This window comes from Pollachius pollachius (genome assembly GCF_949987615.1).
Source record: "Pollachius pollachius genome assembly, chromosome: 17".
In the NCBI taxonomy this organism is placed as follows: domain Eukaryota; kingdom Metazoa; phylum Chordata; class Actinopteri; order Gadiformes; family Gadidae; genus Pollachius; species Pollachius pollachius.
This window is the reverse complement of record NC_136950.1, coordinates 5,503,416-5,515,915: the sequence shown is the minus strand read 5'-3', so window position 1 is coordinate 5,515,915 and position 12,500 is coordinate 5,503,416. Positions and strand designations below refer to the sequence as shown.

General features: G+C 45.0%; 1 protein-coding gene across 1 annotated transcript in view; it reads left to right on the top strand.

Moving 5' to 3' along the window:
- Positions 1–12,500, top strand: part of LOC307088641 (uncharacterized protein) — a 48,619-nt gene that overhangs the window by 30,647 nt on the left and 5,472 nt on the right. Inside the window, exons 13-32 of the mRNA XM_079754593.1 lie at positions 24–134; positions 1,216–1,326; positions 1,757–1,867; positions 2,333–2,443; positions 2,967–3,077; positions 3,745–3,855; positions 3,963–4,073; positions 4,363–4,467; positions 5,077–5,187; positions 5,881–5,991; positions 8,594–8,704; positions 9,238–9,348; positions 9,559–9,669; positions 9,793–9,903; positions 10,134–10,244; positions 10,532–10,642; positions 11,244–11,354; positions 11,676–11,786; positions 12,113–12,223; positions 12,475–12,500. The exon at positions 12,475–12,500 is cut by the window's right edge and continues 85 nt beyond it. Of these exons, the coding sequence (XP_079610719.1) occupies positions 24–134; positions 1,216–1,326; positions 1,757–1,867; positions 2,333–2,443; positions 2,967–3,077; positions 3,745–3,855; positions 3,963–4,073; positions 4,363–4,467; positions 5,077–5,187; positions 5,881–5,991; positions 8,594–8,704; positions 9,238–9,348; positions 9,559–9,669; positions 9,793–9,903; positions 10,134–10,244; positions 10,532–10,642; positions 11,244–11,354; positions 11,676–11,786; positions 12,113–12,223; positions 12,475–12,500 (2,129 nt within the window). The remainder of the gene's footprint in view (positions 1–23; positions 135–1,215; positions 1,327–1,756; positions 1,868–2,332; positions 2,444–2,966; positions 3,078–3,744; positions 3,856–3,962; positions 4,074–4,362; positions 4,468–5,076; positions 5,188–5,880; positions 5,992–8,593; positions 8,705–9,237; positions 9,349–9,558; positions 9,670–9,792; positions 9,904–10,133; positions 10,245–10,531; positions 10,643–11,243; positions 11,355–11,675; positions 11,787–12,112; positions 12,224–12,474) is intronic.

The window sequence follows — 12,500 nt, the reverse complement described above, 5'->3', positions numbered from 1 at the left end:
GTTTGTGGTGTGCTGCTGTTCAGAACCGGTACAAGGAGCGTGGGAGGAAGGAGGGCTCTTCCTCCCTGTACTCGCTGCTCCCTGAGACCCTGCACACGGCCCACGCCAAGGAGGTGACCCAGCTCCTCAGCGAGGTCAGAGGTCACCACAACTCTCAATAACATTTCATAATCAGATCATATGTAGATATATTTTTAATTCAAAGTCAAATGTATTTGTATAGCACAGTAGTCACACACAGTGGTTATTCAAAGTGCTGTAAAATAAAAGAAAAAATTAAAATATAATGAAATTTATATAAATAAACAAATAAATTAAATGTAAAAAGTAACAACAGAATGAAACAAAACAAAAAAATAAATAATTGAAAGCAATAGAAAATAAATGGTTAAACAAGGCTACTTTACTTAATTATTATGCAGACACTTTATCCAAAACGACTTACAGTGAATTCTGATGCAGGTCATTAGAGACCATTCACACCCTAGCCTCCATTCAGTCCTTGCCACTCTTCAGTCCTAGTTGTTAATCCACTAAATCCAATGGACTGTAGTCCATTGGATTTAGTGGTTAAACATCTTGTACGCCATGGCTTTTTTACTGTCGTCATTGCTCTAAATCAGGGGTCTCAAACTCAACTTACCTGGGGGCCACCGGAGGTAGAGTCTGGGTCAGGCTGGGCCACATCAAGTATTCCACAAAAAAAAGGAGCACAACTGACCCAATCTAAGATAATGATCGGGCTATCATTAGATCACGTTGGCTATGTAATCGCTGACAACAGGGGACTTTTCATAGTGGTTGGTGGCAACCGGGACATTTAAGCGTCCTTTGGCTTTTGTCGGGACTCAGGACACGCAACTCAAAATTGGGACTGTCTGGTCAACCTATCACAAGTGATAAAAAAGCGTGGCAAGCCACTAAGCAAAAGTGTGCATTTGATAACAACGCACGGGCCACACTAAACTTTGATGTCAAGTGGGGGGCCACAAAATATCATCTTGCGGGCCTCAATTGGCCCCCGGGCCGCGAGTTTGAGACCCCTGCTCTAAATGGTTGGACATTATGAGCATCTACAGAATGAAACCAACCCAGCCACAGCTCCACTCTCAGCCATGGAAGCTGTGGAGAACCAATGGCCAGGGATCTCTTGATGATTGTCCGATACACATTCAACATCATGTTTGACCCGCGGTGACCTCTCTGTTGGCCCAGGTCAAGTACAAAGAGGAGGGCAAGAAGGAGATGTGTGTGAACCTGTTCTCTCTGCTCCCGGAGACCAACGACACACTCCATGCCAAGCAGGTGTCCCAACTTCAGAGTGAGGTACGATACGCTCACACACATGGACAAACATAGGGACACACTGTCACACACACACAAACACAAACACGCATAGACACACACAGGGACACACAAAGATATTTCTCTTCATACACACCCTCTGTGTGTGCATGATCACATCAAAGGTTATCAAAGCAGATCATTTGGATGAAATAGAGGATATAAGCAATGATGTCGTGATGCATTTGTTAACATCATCTTATGTATGGTCAGAATGATCTTGGAATATAAATAGAGATTTAGAATTCAAAATCACTCAATAATGAAAAGGATGTCCTTCACATCTATTAAGACTCCAGCATTAGGATGTGATTAAAGCGGCCGTTAGAGTAAGTACTCCTTCTCTCCCCTCTAAGTGATTAATGAATGGGTGTCCGACCACACCCTAACCCTCTGTCTCTCTCTCTGACAGGTGAAGTACAAGGAGGGGCTGAAGGAGAGGACTCAGACCACCCTGTACCACCAGCTCCCTGAGACCACAGAGACCCAGCTGGCCAAGCAGCTCTCTGAGCTACAGAGCGAGGTAGGGTCATGTGGGCTTTACTTTAGACTAAACACAGGGATGCTGAGCGCATGCCTACAGTACATTGGGCTAACTGCAAGTAAGTCCTGGATGCGCACCTTTCTTGAAGAATGACTGGACAGTGTGTACAGTAGCTATCGGAATGAAAAACGCATTATTAGAGGAAGTCAATTGCATATGAGGTCATTAACTTTACTATGAAAATATCGAGCAAAAATCTTGTGGTAAACTGCTGGTTACATTTTACATTTTTTGAAATTTTTAAAACTCCTGTCTATTCTGAGTTTGCTTTCCATTTAGCTAGCAGCATTGGTGCTATGGTTTCTGAACTAAATTGAATGGAACCGTCCGCCGATTTCCGGGGATGATGGTAGAAATCCAGAGCCGCGGCTAACCTGTGTGTGCCTGTGCGTTCCTGTGTGTGTTGGTGTGGTTCCTGCCTCCTGTGTTCGTGGGCCTTTCCAGGCCAAGTATAAAGAGCTGAGTAGAAAGGAGGTGGGCAGCAACCTGTACTCCTTGCTGCCCTCCACCATGGAGACGCAGCACGCCAGAGAGAGCTCAGAGCTGCTCAGTGAGGTGAGCTCCCCACGCCCTCCCTCCCTCAGTCCTACGCCCCGGGAACGCCAAGTTCACACGATGCTCAACATGGGCTAAAGTTTAGAATCACGCACTCTACATGATTTTCTTGGTGCATTAAGAACTTTATGTGGATGCATTAGTTTGTCAAGTTTTATTGATGCTCCTTATCTATACATTTTGGCTGATTATTTCGAATAATCTCTTTTAAATACAGTTCAATAATCCTCATACATATATACGAGCAAACCAGTCATATTTTGTCTTAAAGTTTACCATCACGATACCTACATTCCATTCTGGGTATAGTTTTTTTATTGTATTTTTTATTTTCCAAAACATCCACATTCTGCATGAATTCCATTAAAACAATTGTAAATACAGTTGAATAATCCTCCTCCATAGGAGGCAACTGTAGATGCCCTGAGGTTGTGGTTTGTCCCAAAGCCTGAAAGTTGGTTCATATATATGATTCAATGCATAAACCCACCAGTATGTAAACCAAGCCAGCGTGTCCTCCCAGGGGAAGTACAAGGAGAGTGGTAAGAAGGAGATGGCCTCCTCCCTCTACTCCACCATGGCCGACACGCTGGAGACCAGCTTCGCCAGGGAGGTCACTGACATGCAGAGTGAGGTGAGCTGCATTTAGAAACCATTGAGGTGCTTTTAGGTACAGCATGAGGTACATCACGAGGTACACCGTGAGCTACACCGTGAGGGAAAGCATCAAGCTCACAGTAGTGTACACCGTGAGGTACGCCATTATGTACACCATTGAGTGCGCTGTAAGGTACACCATGAGGTACACCATTAGGTACACAGTGAGGTACACCATTGAGTGCGCTGTAAGGTACACCATGAGGTACACCATTAGGTACACAGTGAGGTACACCATTGAGTGCGCTGTAAGGTACACCATGAGGTACACCATTAGGTACACAGTGAGGTACACCATGAGGTACACAGTGAGGTACACCATGAGGTACACAGTGAGGTACACCATGAGGTACACAGTGAGGTACACCATGAGGTACACAGTGATGTACACCATGAGGTACACAGTGAGGTACACCATGAGGTACACCATTAGGTGTTTTTGAGTATAGTTAAAGATCAGATTACGTCCAAACCACAATCTATTGTTGATGCCTTTAGGATCTTTCTGGACGGTTAATATAGTCAAACGAGCTGCCTTTTACCTTCCATCACACAGTTATATGTGGTCTAGCTTGCGGGATGTAATGCGTATACATGTGTTATACTTTGTGTGTATTGGGTTTTTGTCCCCGTTTCTGCTCCAGAACAAGTACAAGGAGGACGAGAAGAAGGGTCGCTCTCAGAGCATCTACTCTCAGCTCCCAGAGACCTCAGACACCCAGTTCGCCAAGACCGTCTCTGAGCTACAGAGTGAGGTGAGGCAGCATCGGGAACGCTGCTACTTCTCTGACACTGGTGGTTTCTTGGTGAGAATGAGATCATGCTGGGCTGTCACTGACTATTATGGGCTGTGTTGTTCCAGATGAAGTACAGGGAGTCCGGGAAGAGAGGAGACGGTAGCTCTCTGTACTCGACTCTACCTGAGACGCTGGAGACCCGGCACGCTAGAGAGGCCTCTCAGCTGCAGAGCCAGGTACACACACACACACACACACACACACACACACACACACACACACACACACACACACACACACACACACACACACTTGCACACATAAACGCACATGCGCGCACACATACATGCACACGGATGTGCAAAACACCCTCACAAACAAACTCACAAACTGCCATTACATCCATCCTTTCCTCCATTCATCCATCCATCTGTAAAACTGTCCATCCCTCCATCCCTCCATCCCTCCATCCCTCTTCTCTGTGTTCTGGTATCCATGGCGTCCACGTTGTGTCCTCCTGTGCAGCTGCGGTACCGGGAGGCTAAGGGCGTCTCCCCCGGTCTGTACCACCTGCTGCCAGACACCTTAGAGACGGCCCACGCCAGGGAGGCCTCTCACATGCTCAGCCAGGTGACAGACACACACACAGACACAGCCCTACGGAGAGCTGGAAAGACAAGTCTGTCTGCGTCCTGTATCCCAACCAAAACCTTGTTATCTATTAGCATAGTCTTATTTTTTCACTGTATACACACATTGTTTCATGTTGTATTTTGGACGATTGTATTTGACGGTTTACGTTTTTTTTTTTACCGTTATGATTATTATCTTGTACAATATGTTTGTATCTTGTTTGACTTTTTGTGCAATGTAAATGAACGCTCACCGTTTCAACAAAGCCCTGGGAAGCTTGAATCTGCAGCAGGAATTGTGACAATCTGATAACCGTATGTCATTTTACACCGACCGATGTCAGACAGAGATGTGCGTATCGTCTATCCATCCTGCATGAATACTGTATGAAGTGTGCTTCAGTGCCTTTCACAGCAACACATTCAACATTCATGACTACGCAGTAAAAAAAACAAAAAAAGAGTTTTGAAACAACAAACAAAGTAGAGGATTTATATTCAGGTCAAGGCGACGACATCGGCTTTATGAAGACCCTTGATTTAGTGTTGTCATCCAATGAAAAACCAATCCCGCCGTCGCGTCGCTAAAACGCTGCTGTCGCTCCAGGCCAGGTACGAGGAGGAGGGCCGGCAGGAGATGAACCTCAGCCTGTTCTCGCTGCTCCCTGAGACCATGGAGACGCAGCACGCCAGGCAGGCCTCCCACCTGCAGAGCGCGGTGAGGGGGGAACACACTCACTGCTGTGGGTCAGCTGTCTAACTTGTTGTAATGGTACTATTTTTTTTTTGGAGGGGAAAAGAGCACCAATTTGATATTGACTAAAGAGAAACAGTTGGTCATTGGAAATGTGGTTACTTCTTTATCTTCTTTAAAGGGTGATACAATGATGCCAGTTAGGGTTAGGTTAAGTAATGAGTCCTGTCTGATGTCTGCTTTAAAATAATTTAATAAGTTATAAATACAGATTATCATACCACACCATTAGATAATTAACTCCCCCACCTGCAGGTGATGGATCAGGGCGTGGCCGACCACACCCTAACCCTCTGTCTCCTCCCTCAGACAGGTGATGGATCAGGGCGTGGCCGACCACACCCTTACCTCTGTCTCCTCCCTCAGACAGGTGATGGATCAGGGCATGGCCGACCACACCCTAACCCTCTGTCTCCTCCCTCAGACAGGTGATGGATTAGGGCATGGCCGACCATACCCTTACCTCTGTCTCCTCCCTCAGACAGGTGATGGATCAGGGCGTGGCCGACCACACCCTAACCCTCTGTCTCCTCCCTCAGACAGGTGATGGATCAGGGCATGGGCGACCACACCCTTACCTCTGTCTCCTCCCTCAGACAGGTGATGGATCAGGGCGCGGCCGACCACACCCTAACCCTCTGTCTCTCTCTCTGACAGGTGAAGTACAAGGAGGGGCTGAAGGAGAGGACTCAGACCAGCCTGTACCACCAGCTCCCTGAGACCACAGAGACCCAGCTGGCCAAGCAGCTCTCTGAGCTACAGAGCGAGGTAGGGTGGATCCTCAACAGAGACACACGTTCGCCTCCAACACTCGGCCAGTGGCTTTAGATGGCATCCAAACTGTAAATGGTTCTCTCAAGGTTCGGAGGGTTCCTGCGATGACTTATTGGGGAAGCCTTTCAGCAGGAGAAGCCTGCAAGGCACTTTAGTTGACTTGACTTGAAGACGCGGGAAATGGCCCTCAAAGTTGACCATATTTCCACAATAGGATATATTTGGAACAGGCAATTATAGCATATACCAAATTCAGGTAGGATTGGGTATGGTGTGCAGTGCACCCATCAAGGGCGTGCGTGGGCTTATGAGTGCCAGAGTGTGACTACCATGTGACTAACAGTCCTTGTTGCTACATGCAACTGCTCCCCCTATTCCAGCATCGGACCATGAAAACGCATGGTGTGTGGTGAGCTTATATATTAATCTTGCTTTGTTTACTTTCTATTTTTCTTCTAAGTGATATGCTGAAATAAATCTTGGATTGCTGGCAGATCTTTTTACATTTTGAGAGCCCAAGGCTCATTTCGATATTAGACTTGCATTTGGAAGATCTATCTATGTATTATCATATCAATGAGGCCTATCAGTTGCTCACAGAACTATAAGTCAAGCGATGGAGCCTATTAGGTCTACCAAGGCAAAAATGGCACAAACCTTTCAAATTACGCTGTCTTATTATATTTGAAAGAACAGCAGATGTTGAATCAGGCAATTGAAAAGTCCACTTTGTGCGAAAGATGATGTGTCCTACAAAACAACACACACACTTATGTATGAAGTTTATATTATCGCCTATTGTTATATTGGATCAATTAACTTAAGAGACATTTCATAGATTTAGTTCGTATCAGACAGACATGTGTGTAAATATTTCATACTTAATATATTAGAGGCTTTATAATACATACAGACAGAACACACAGTTACAGTGGGGCAAAAAAGTATTTAGTCAGCCACCAATTGTGCAAGTTCTCCCACTTAAAAAGATGAGAGAGGCCTGTAATTTTCATCATAGGAAGCCACTCCTTCGTTGCCCGGGCGGTGTGTTTGGGGTCATTGTCATGCTGAAAGACCCAGCCACGTTTCATCTTCAGTGCCCTTGCTGATGGAAGTAGGTTTTCACTCAAAATCTCACGATACATGGCCCCATTCATTCTTTCCGTCACACGGATCAGACGTCCTGGTCCCTTGGCAGAAAAACAGCCCCAAAGCATGATGTTTCCACCCCCATAATTCACTGTAGGTATGGTGTTCTTTGGATGCAACTCAGCATTCTTTCTCCTCCAAACACGACGAGTTGAGTTTTTACCAAAAAGTTATATTTTGGTTTCATCTGACCATATGACATTCTCCCAATCCTGTTCTGGATCATCCAAATGCTCTCTAGCAAACTTCAAACGGGCCCGGACATGCACTGGCTTTAGCAGGGGGACACGCCTGGCACTGCAGGATTTGAGTCCCTGGCGGCGTAGTGTGTAAGTGATGGTAGCCTTTGTTACTTTGGTCCCAGCTCTCTGGAGGTCATTCACTAGGTCCCCCCGTGTGGTTCTGGGATTTTTGTTCACCGTTCTTGTGATCATTTTGACCCCACAGGATGAGATCTTGCGTGGAGCCCCAGATCGAGGGAGATTATCTGTGGTCTTGTATGTATTCCATTTCCTAATAATTGCTCCCACAGTTGATTTCTTCACACCAAGCTGCTTACCTATTGCAGATTCAGACTTCCCAGGCTGGTGCAGGTCTACAATTGTGTTTCTGGTGTCCTTTGACAGCTCTTTGGTCTTGGCCATAGTGGAGTTTGGAGTGTGACTGTTTGAGGTTGTGGACAGGTGTCTTTTATACTGATAAGGAGTTCAAACATGTGCCATTGATACAGGTAAACAGCCTCTTAAAGAAGAAGAAGTTACAGGTCTGTGACAGCCAGAAATCTTGCTGGTTTGTAGGTGACCAAATACTTATTTTCCACCATAATTTGCAAATAAATTCTTAAAAAATCAGACAATGTGATTTTCTGGATTTTTTTTTTCATTTTGTCTCTCATAGCTGAGGTTTACCTATGATGAAAATTACAGGCCTCTCTTGTCTTTTTAAGTGGGAGAACTTGCACAATTGGTGGCTGACTAAATACTTTTTTGCCCCACTGTATATATTTGACATTAGTGCTTTGTGCTTTGATCTCTACCTTGGGAAGCTGGGATTGCTGGCCGTTCTGCAGACCACACGCTTTACAGTCCCTTCCTGGGCATTCTTTTTATCTTTCGTGGGTCGTCTTTCACAGATGTGGGTTGTATCCAATCGAATAGATCCTTAAGGATCTGATTGGATAATGCAACAGCGACAAAGCACGCTAGCTAGCTCTGTGTCAGCCCATTACAGGCTTTTACATGTATATCAGATGGAACGTGAAAATGACATCATATTATTTGCTAATGCCACTGCGGATAAGTTCATAGATGTTTACCCAAGGAAGTTATATTGAGTAGCTTTCGACGTTGAATAGTGAGCAGCTGAGACGCTTTGGATAAAAGCGTCCGGAGATGGATAAGTGCTAAGCCATTTGTTCTGCTTTATATTTTCTTATGTCCCGTTGCAGAACAAGTATAAGGAGGCGGGGAAGCGAGAGGCGAACAGCAGCCTCTACTCGCTCCTCCCGGGAACCATGGATACGGAGCACGCCAAAGAAGCCTCCGATCTGCTCAGCGAGGTACAACAGCTGTGATGTCACTTCCTGTATTATAGATCTGTTTGTATTTGATTCTTTTCACCAAAGGTCCAGCGGTACTAGCTGATTCTGCTATTGCCTCTACGTCGGCCAAACAACGTAGAGGAAATAATACTGACTCAAGGCTATTAATTCCAAAATTCCTCCGCACAACAGTGCAAAATGCATTTATTGTACATAACAACCCCCCAAAAAAATCAGGTTATCTCTTGTAATATCAATGTCATGCTCTTTTAAACCAAATATCTGTCCCTCCCTCGACTATGAAGACCTTTCTGATGGTTATTTTTATTATGCTCTGCTTCCAACCAGACTTTTACCCTAAAACACACCAAACCCTTACCAAACCTTTACAACCTAATGCCTGAACCTGTTTCGATACTTTCATTCTTAGACTTTATCGAAAGATAATGCCAACCTTGTGTTTATAGCTAAACCCTTCTGTTTTGTTATTATTCTGGGCTTCTTTCTAACTGTCTGATCAGAGAGTTGTTCTGCGTGTCTTTGTGACCCAGGTGAGGTACAAGGAGGGTGGTAAGAAGGAGATGGCCTCCTCCCTCTACTCCACCATGGCCGACACGCTGGAGACCAGCTTCGCCAGGGAGATCACTGACATTCAGAGTGAGGTGAATGTCTCTTCCTATCTGTTCAACTGTTCTGCACAAAATATGCCAGTGAAACAATATACATAACAAACTACTTATTTTCATGACAAAGGAGGTTGTACTAGTAGTCCTATAGTTTCAACACTGATCAAAGTCTCAGTCTCTCTTTCATCATCAATATTCAATGCCACTTTATTTTTCACGAATGTTTAATTTTCTGTGTTATTCCAGAATAAGTACAAGGAGGACGGTAAGAAGAGTCTCTCTCAGAGCATCTACTCTCAACTCCCAGAGACCTCAGACACCCAGTTCGCCAAGACCGTCTCTCAGACACAGAGCGAGGTAAAGCTAGGATCAATATTTACTAAATCGATAATACAGTCATACTACACATTTGCCTTTGGTCATGTCTGGGTCACAACCAGGTCATTGTTCTGTTGTCGGCTGCTGACTATTATGTTCCAGATGAAGTACAGGGAGTCTGGGAAGAGAGGACACGGTAGCTCTCTGTACTCGACTCTCCCTGAGACGCTGGAGACCCAGCACGCTAGAGAGGCCTCTCAGCTGCAGAGCCAGGTACACTCACGAGTTCCCATGTTGTATTTATTGAGCAAACTCATTTTTATTAGAAAGGTGTATCCACCACTGACCCTCATAACAGCATCATCCATGTTATCTCTCTTGTCTGTGATCTTGTATGTGCTTTTGCACATGGGATCTGCATGTGACATGTATGTTATCTCACCTTTCTGTATGTGATCCTCATGTCGTCTAACGTGTGCTGCCTGTGTGCGGTCTGCCTCCAGCTCCAGTACAAGCAGGCCTCCCGGACGGACGGCTCCACCAGTCTCTACCACCTGCTGCCCGAGACCAACGAGATGCACTTTGCCAAGGAGCAGTCAGAACAGCAGAGTGAGGTCAGTGGAGTCGGAGCAGACCAGCACTCAATCCGCCCTCATGCCCTTCTAATAATAGGTATCGGAAATGCTTTTCTGATACATCCACTGCAAAGTGGACTCGCAGTGGTCATTTTCACACTGCATACGTCAGAACAACCTTTCTCAAAAATGATTATTTTCCCCAAACAACTTCTACAACCATCATAGAAGACCAACAACAAGACCAACAAGAGAACAAAAAGGCAATCTAGCATTCCCTTTCCGCCTGGTGTGTTTGCTTTACTCTGTGTCTGCTCTGCCGCCAGGTGAAGTACAAGGAGGAAGGCAAGAAGGAGGCCGGCGTCAGCCTGTACTCCCTGATGCCCGACACCCTGGAGACGCAGCGGGCCCGGGAGCTGACGGACATGCTGAGTGAGGTGGGTGAACCGCTCCTGTGGACCAGCCCCTCACCCTGGACCTGCCGCCAGGGAAACACAATGGGCCTTCTTCACCTAGGGTCATCTTGGTCCCAAACGCTCACAGGACGGTGGAACTGAATATGCGATATGGCGCATTCAGTTCACCTAGCAGACAGTTGCTAGGTGATCAAGGCCCAAGGGGGGGGGTCATGAATGAATTGGATGGACAGATGGATAGGAAGGTGGATGGGTGAATGATCGGTGATTCGGTAGGTAGAGTTGAGCTAATAGTGTACAATATCTGTAGATCGACTTTGATTAACTATACGATGCAGATTTTAAAGATGCTTCCAGCTAGTAATAGAAATATTCAAATGTGTCAGCTATAAACTTTATTAAAAAACGCTTTCATAAATTGGTATGGGAATCTTCTTCACCGTAGTTGAATGCTAAGGAGTGAGTCTGTATTCAAGGATTTTCAAATGTCATACTTTTGATTCATAATGCCATGTAATAATATAATTGCCCTCAATTTCTTTCGTTAAGCATCCTTGCCAAAATGTGTCAGCCATGACACTATGTCTTACTGTGTGCGTGTGTGCCCTGGGCTGTCTCACAGGCCAAGTACAAGGAGGCCGGGAGGAAGCAGACTTCCAGCTCTCTGTATCAGCATCTCCCAGAAACCCTGGAGACGCAGCACGCTAGAGAGGCCTCCCAGCTACAGAGTCAGGTACACACACACACACACACACACACACACACACAAACATACCTTTTACAATGAACATCTATCTGTCATGTTTCCAGTTTCAGATTTGATTTGCTACTTGCTATCTCAACATAAAGCATAAAATACACAAGGGCACAAGAGAGAAAGTGTGAGACAATATAAAAAAGACAGTAAAATAGGTGAAGGATTTTTTACATAACAGTAATATTAAATATAGAAAGATCAATAGCTCCTAACGTCTATCAAAAAAAATAAATAATAAACCTAATTTTATTGATGATGTTGTGACATTTATTGTGTGTCCTGCCTCCTCCCCTCCAGATCCTGTACAAAGAGCAGGGGAAGAAGCAGCTGTCAGGAGCCGTGTTCCACCACATGCCCCAAACTCTGGACACTCAGTTTGCTAAAGACATCACCCAAATGCAGAGCCAGGTAAGCTCATGATGTGTTTGTAAAGACTCACTCATATAATTAGGGTATGGTAACGACCTCTTAGATCAATTTATCTTTCTGGTTTGCTTGAAACTCATTTGAGCAGTTAAAGCAGCATTTTACTTTTTCTGGCCGCTAGAGGGAGGAAATTACCCTCTTCTTGTAAAAAGATCCACATTTCTACTTAACTAAGCCATTGATTTAGACGCAAATGATGATTTTAATGATGAACGTATGGCAACTGGTTTACAAATCTAGTTGGAGCGGCAGGACCGAGCACATAACTGCTTACTTATGTTGGTGGTTAAGTGTACTTTCTTTTCCAGAGCAAGTACAAGGAGGACGGTAAGAAGAGTCTCTCTCAGAGCATCTACTCTCAACTACCAGAGACCCCAAACACCCAGTTCGCCAAGACTGCCTCTCACTTACAGAGCGAGGTAGAAGCATTTATATGTTTTACTGAAATTAGGCGCTTACTGAAACTACAACCCAAAGACCAAAACCTTTGAGGGGAAACACTATCAAATGATTTTTTCAAAACGATTAGGCTCAGCTAATTATCTCAGCTAATTGTCTTTTATTTTTAATTTACTTTAGGTAATTACTTAAGTCAGCAGAAATCTCGTTCTTTAATGAAAAGGAGTGCATCGGTGTGGTATTTCTGTACTGAGACGGCTGTGGTCTTCAGGTACAATACAAGAAGGAAGGGAGACA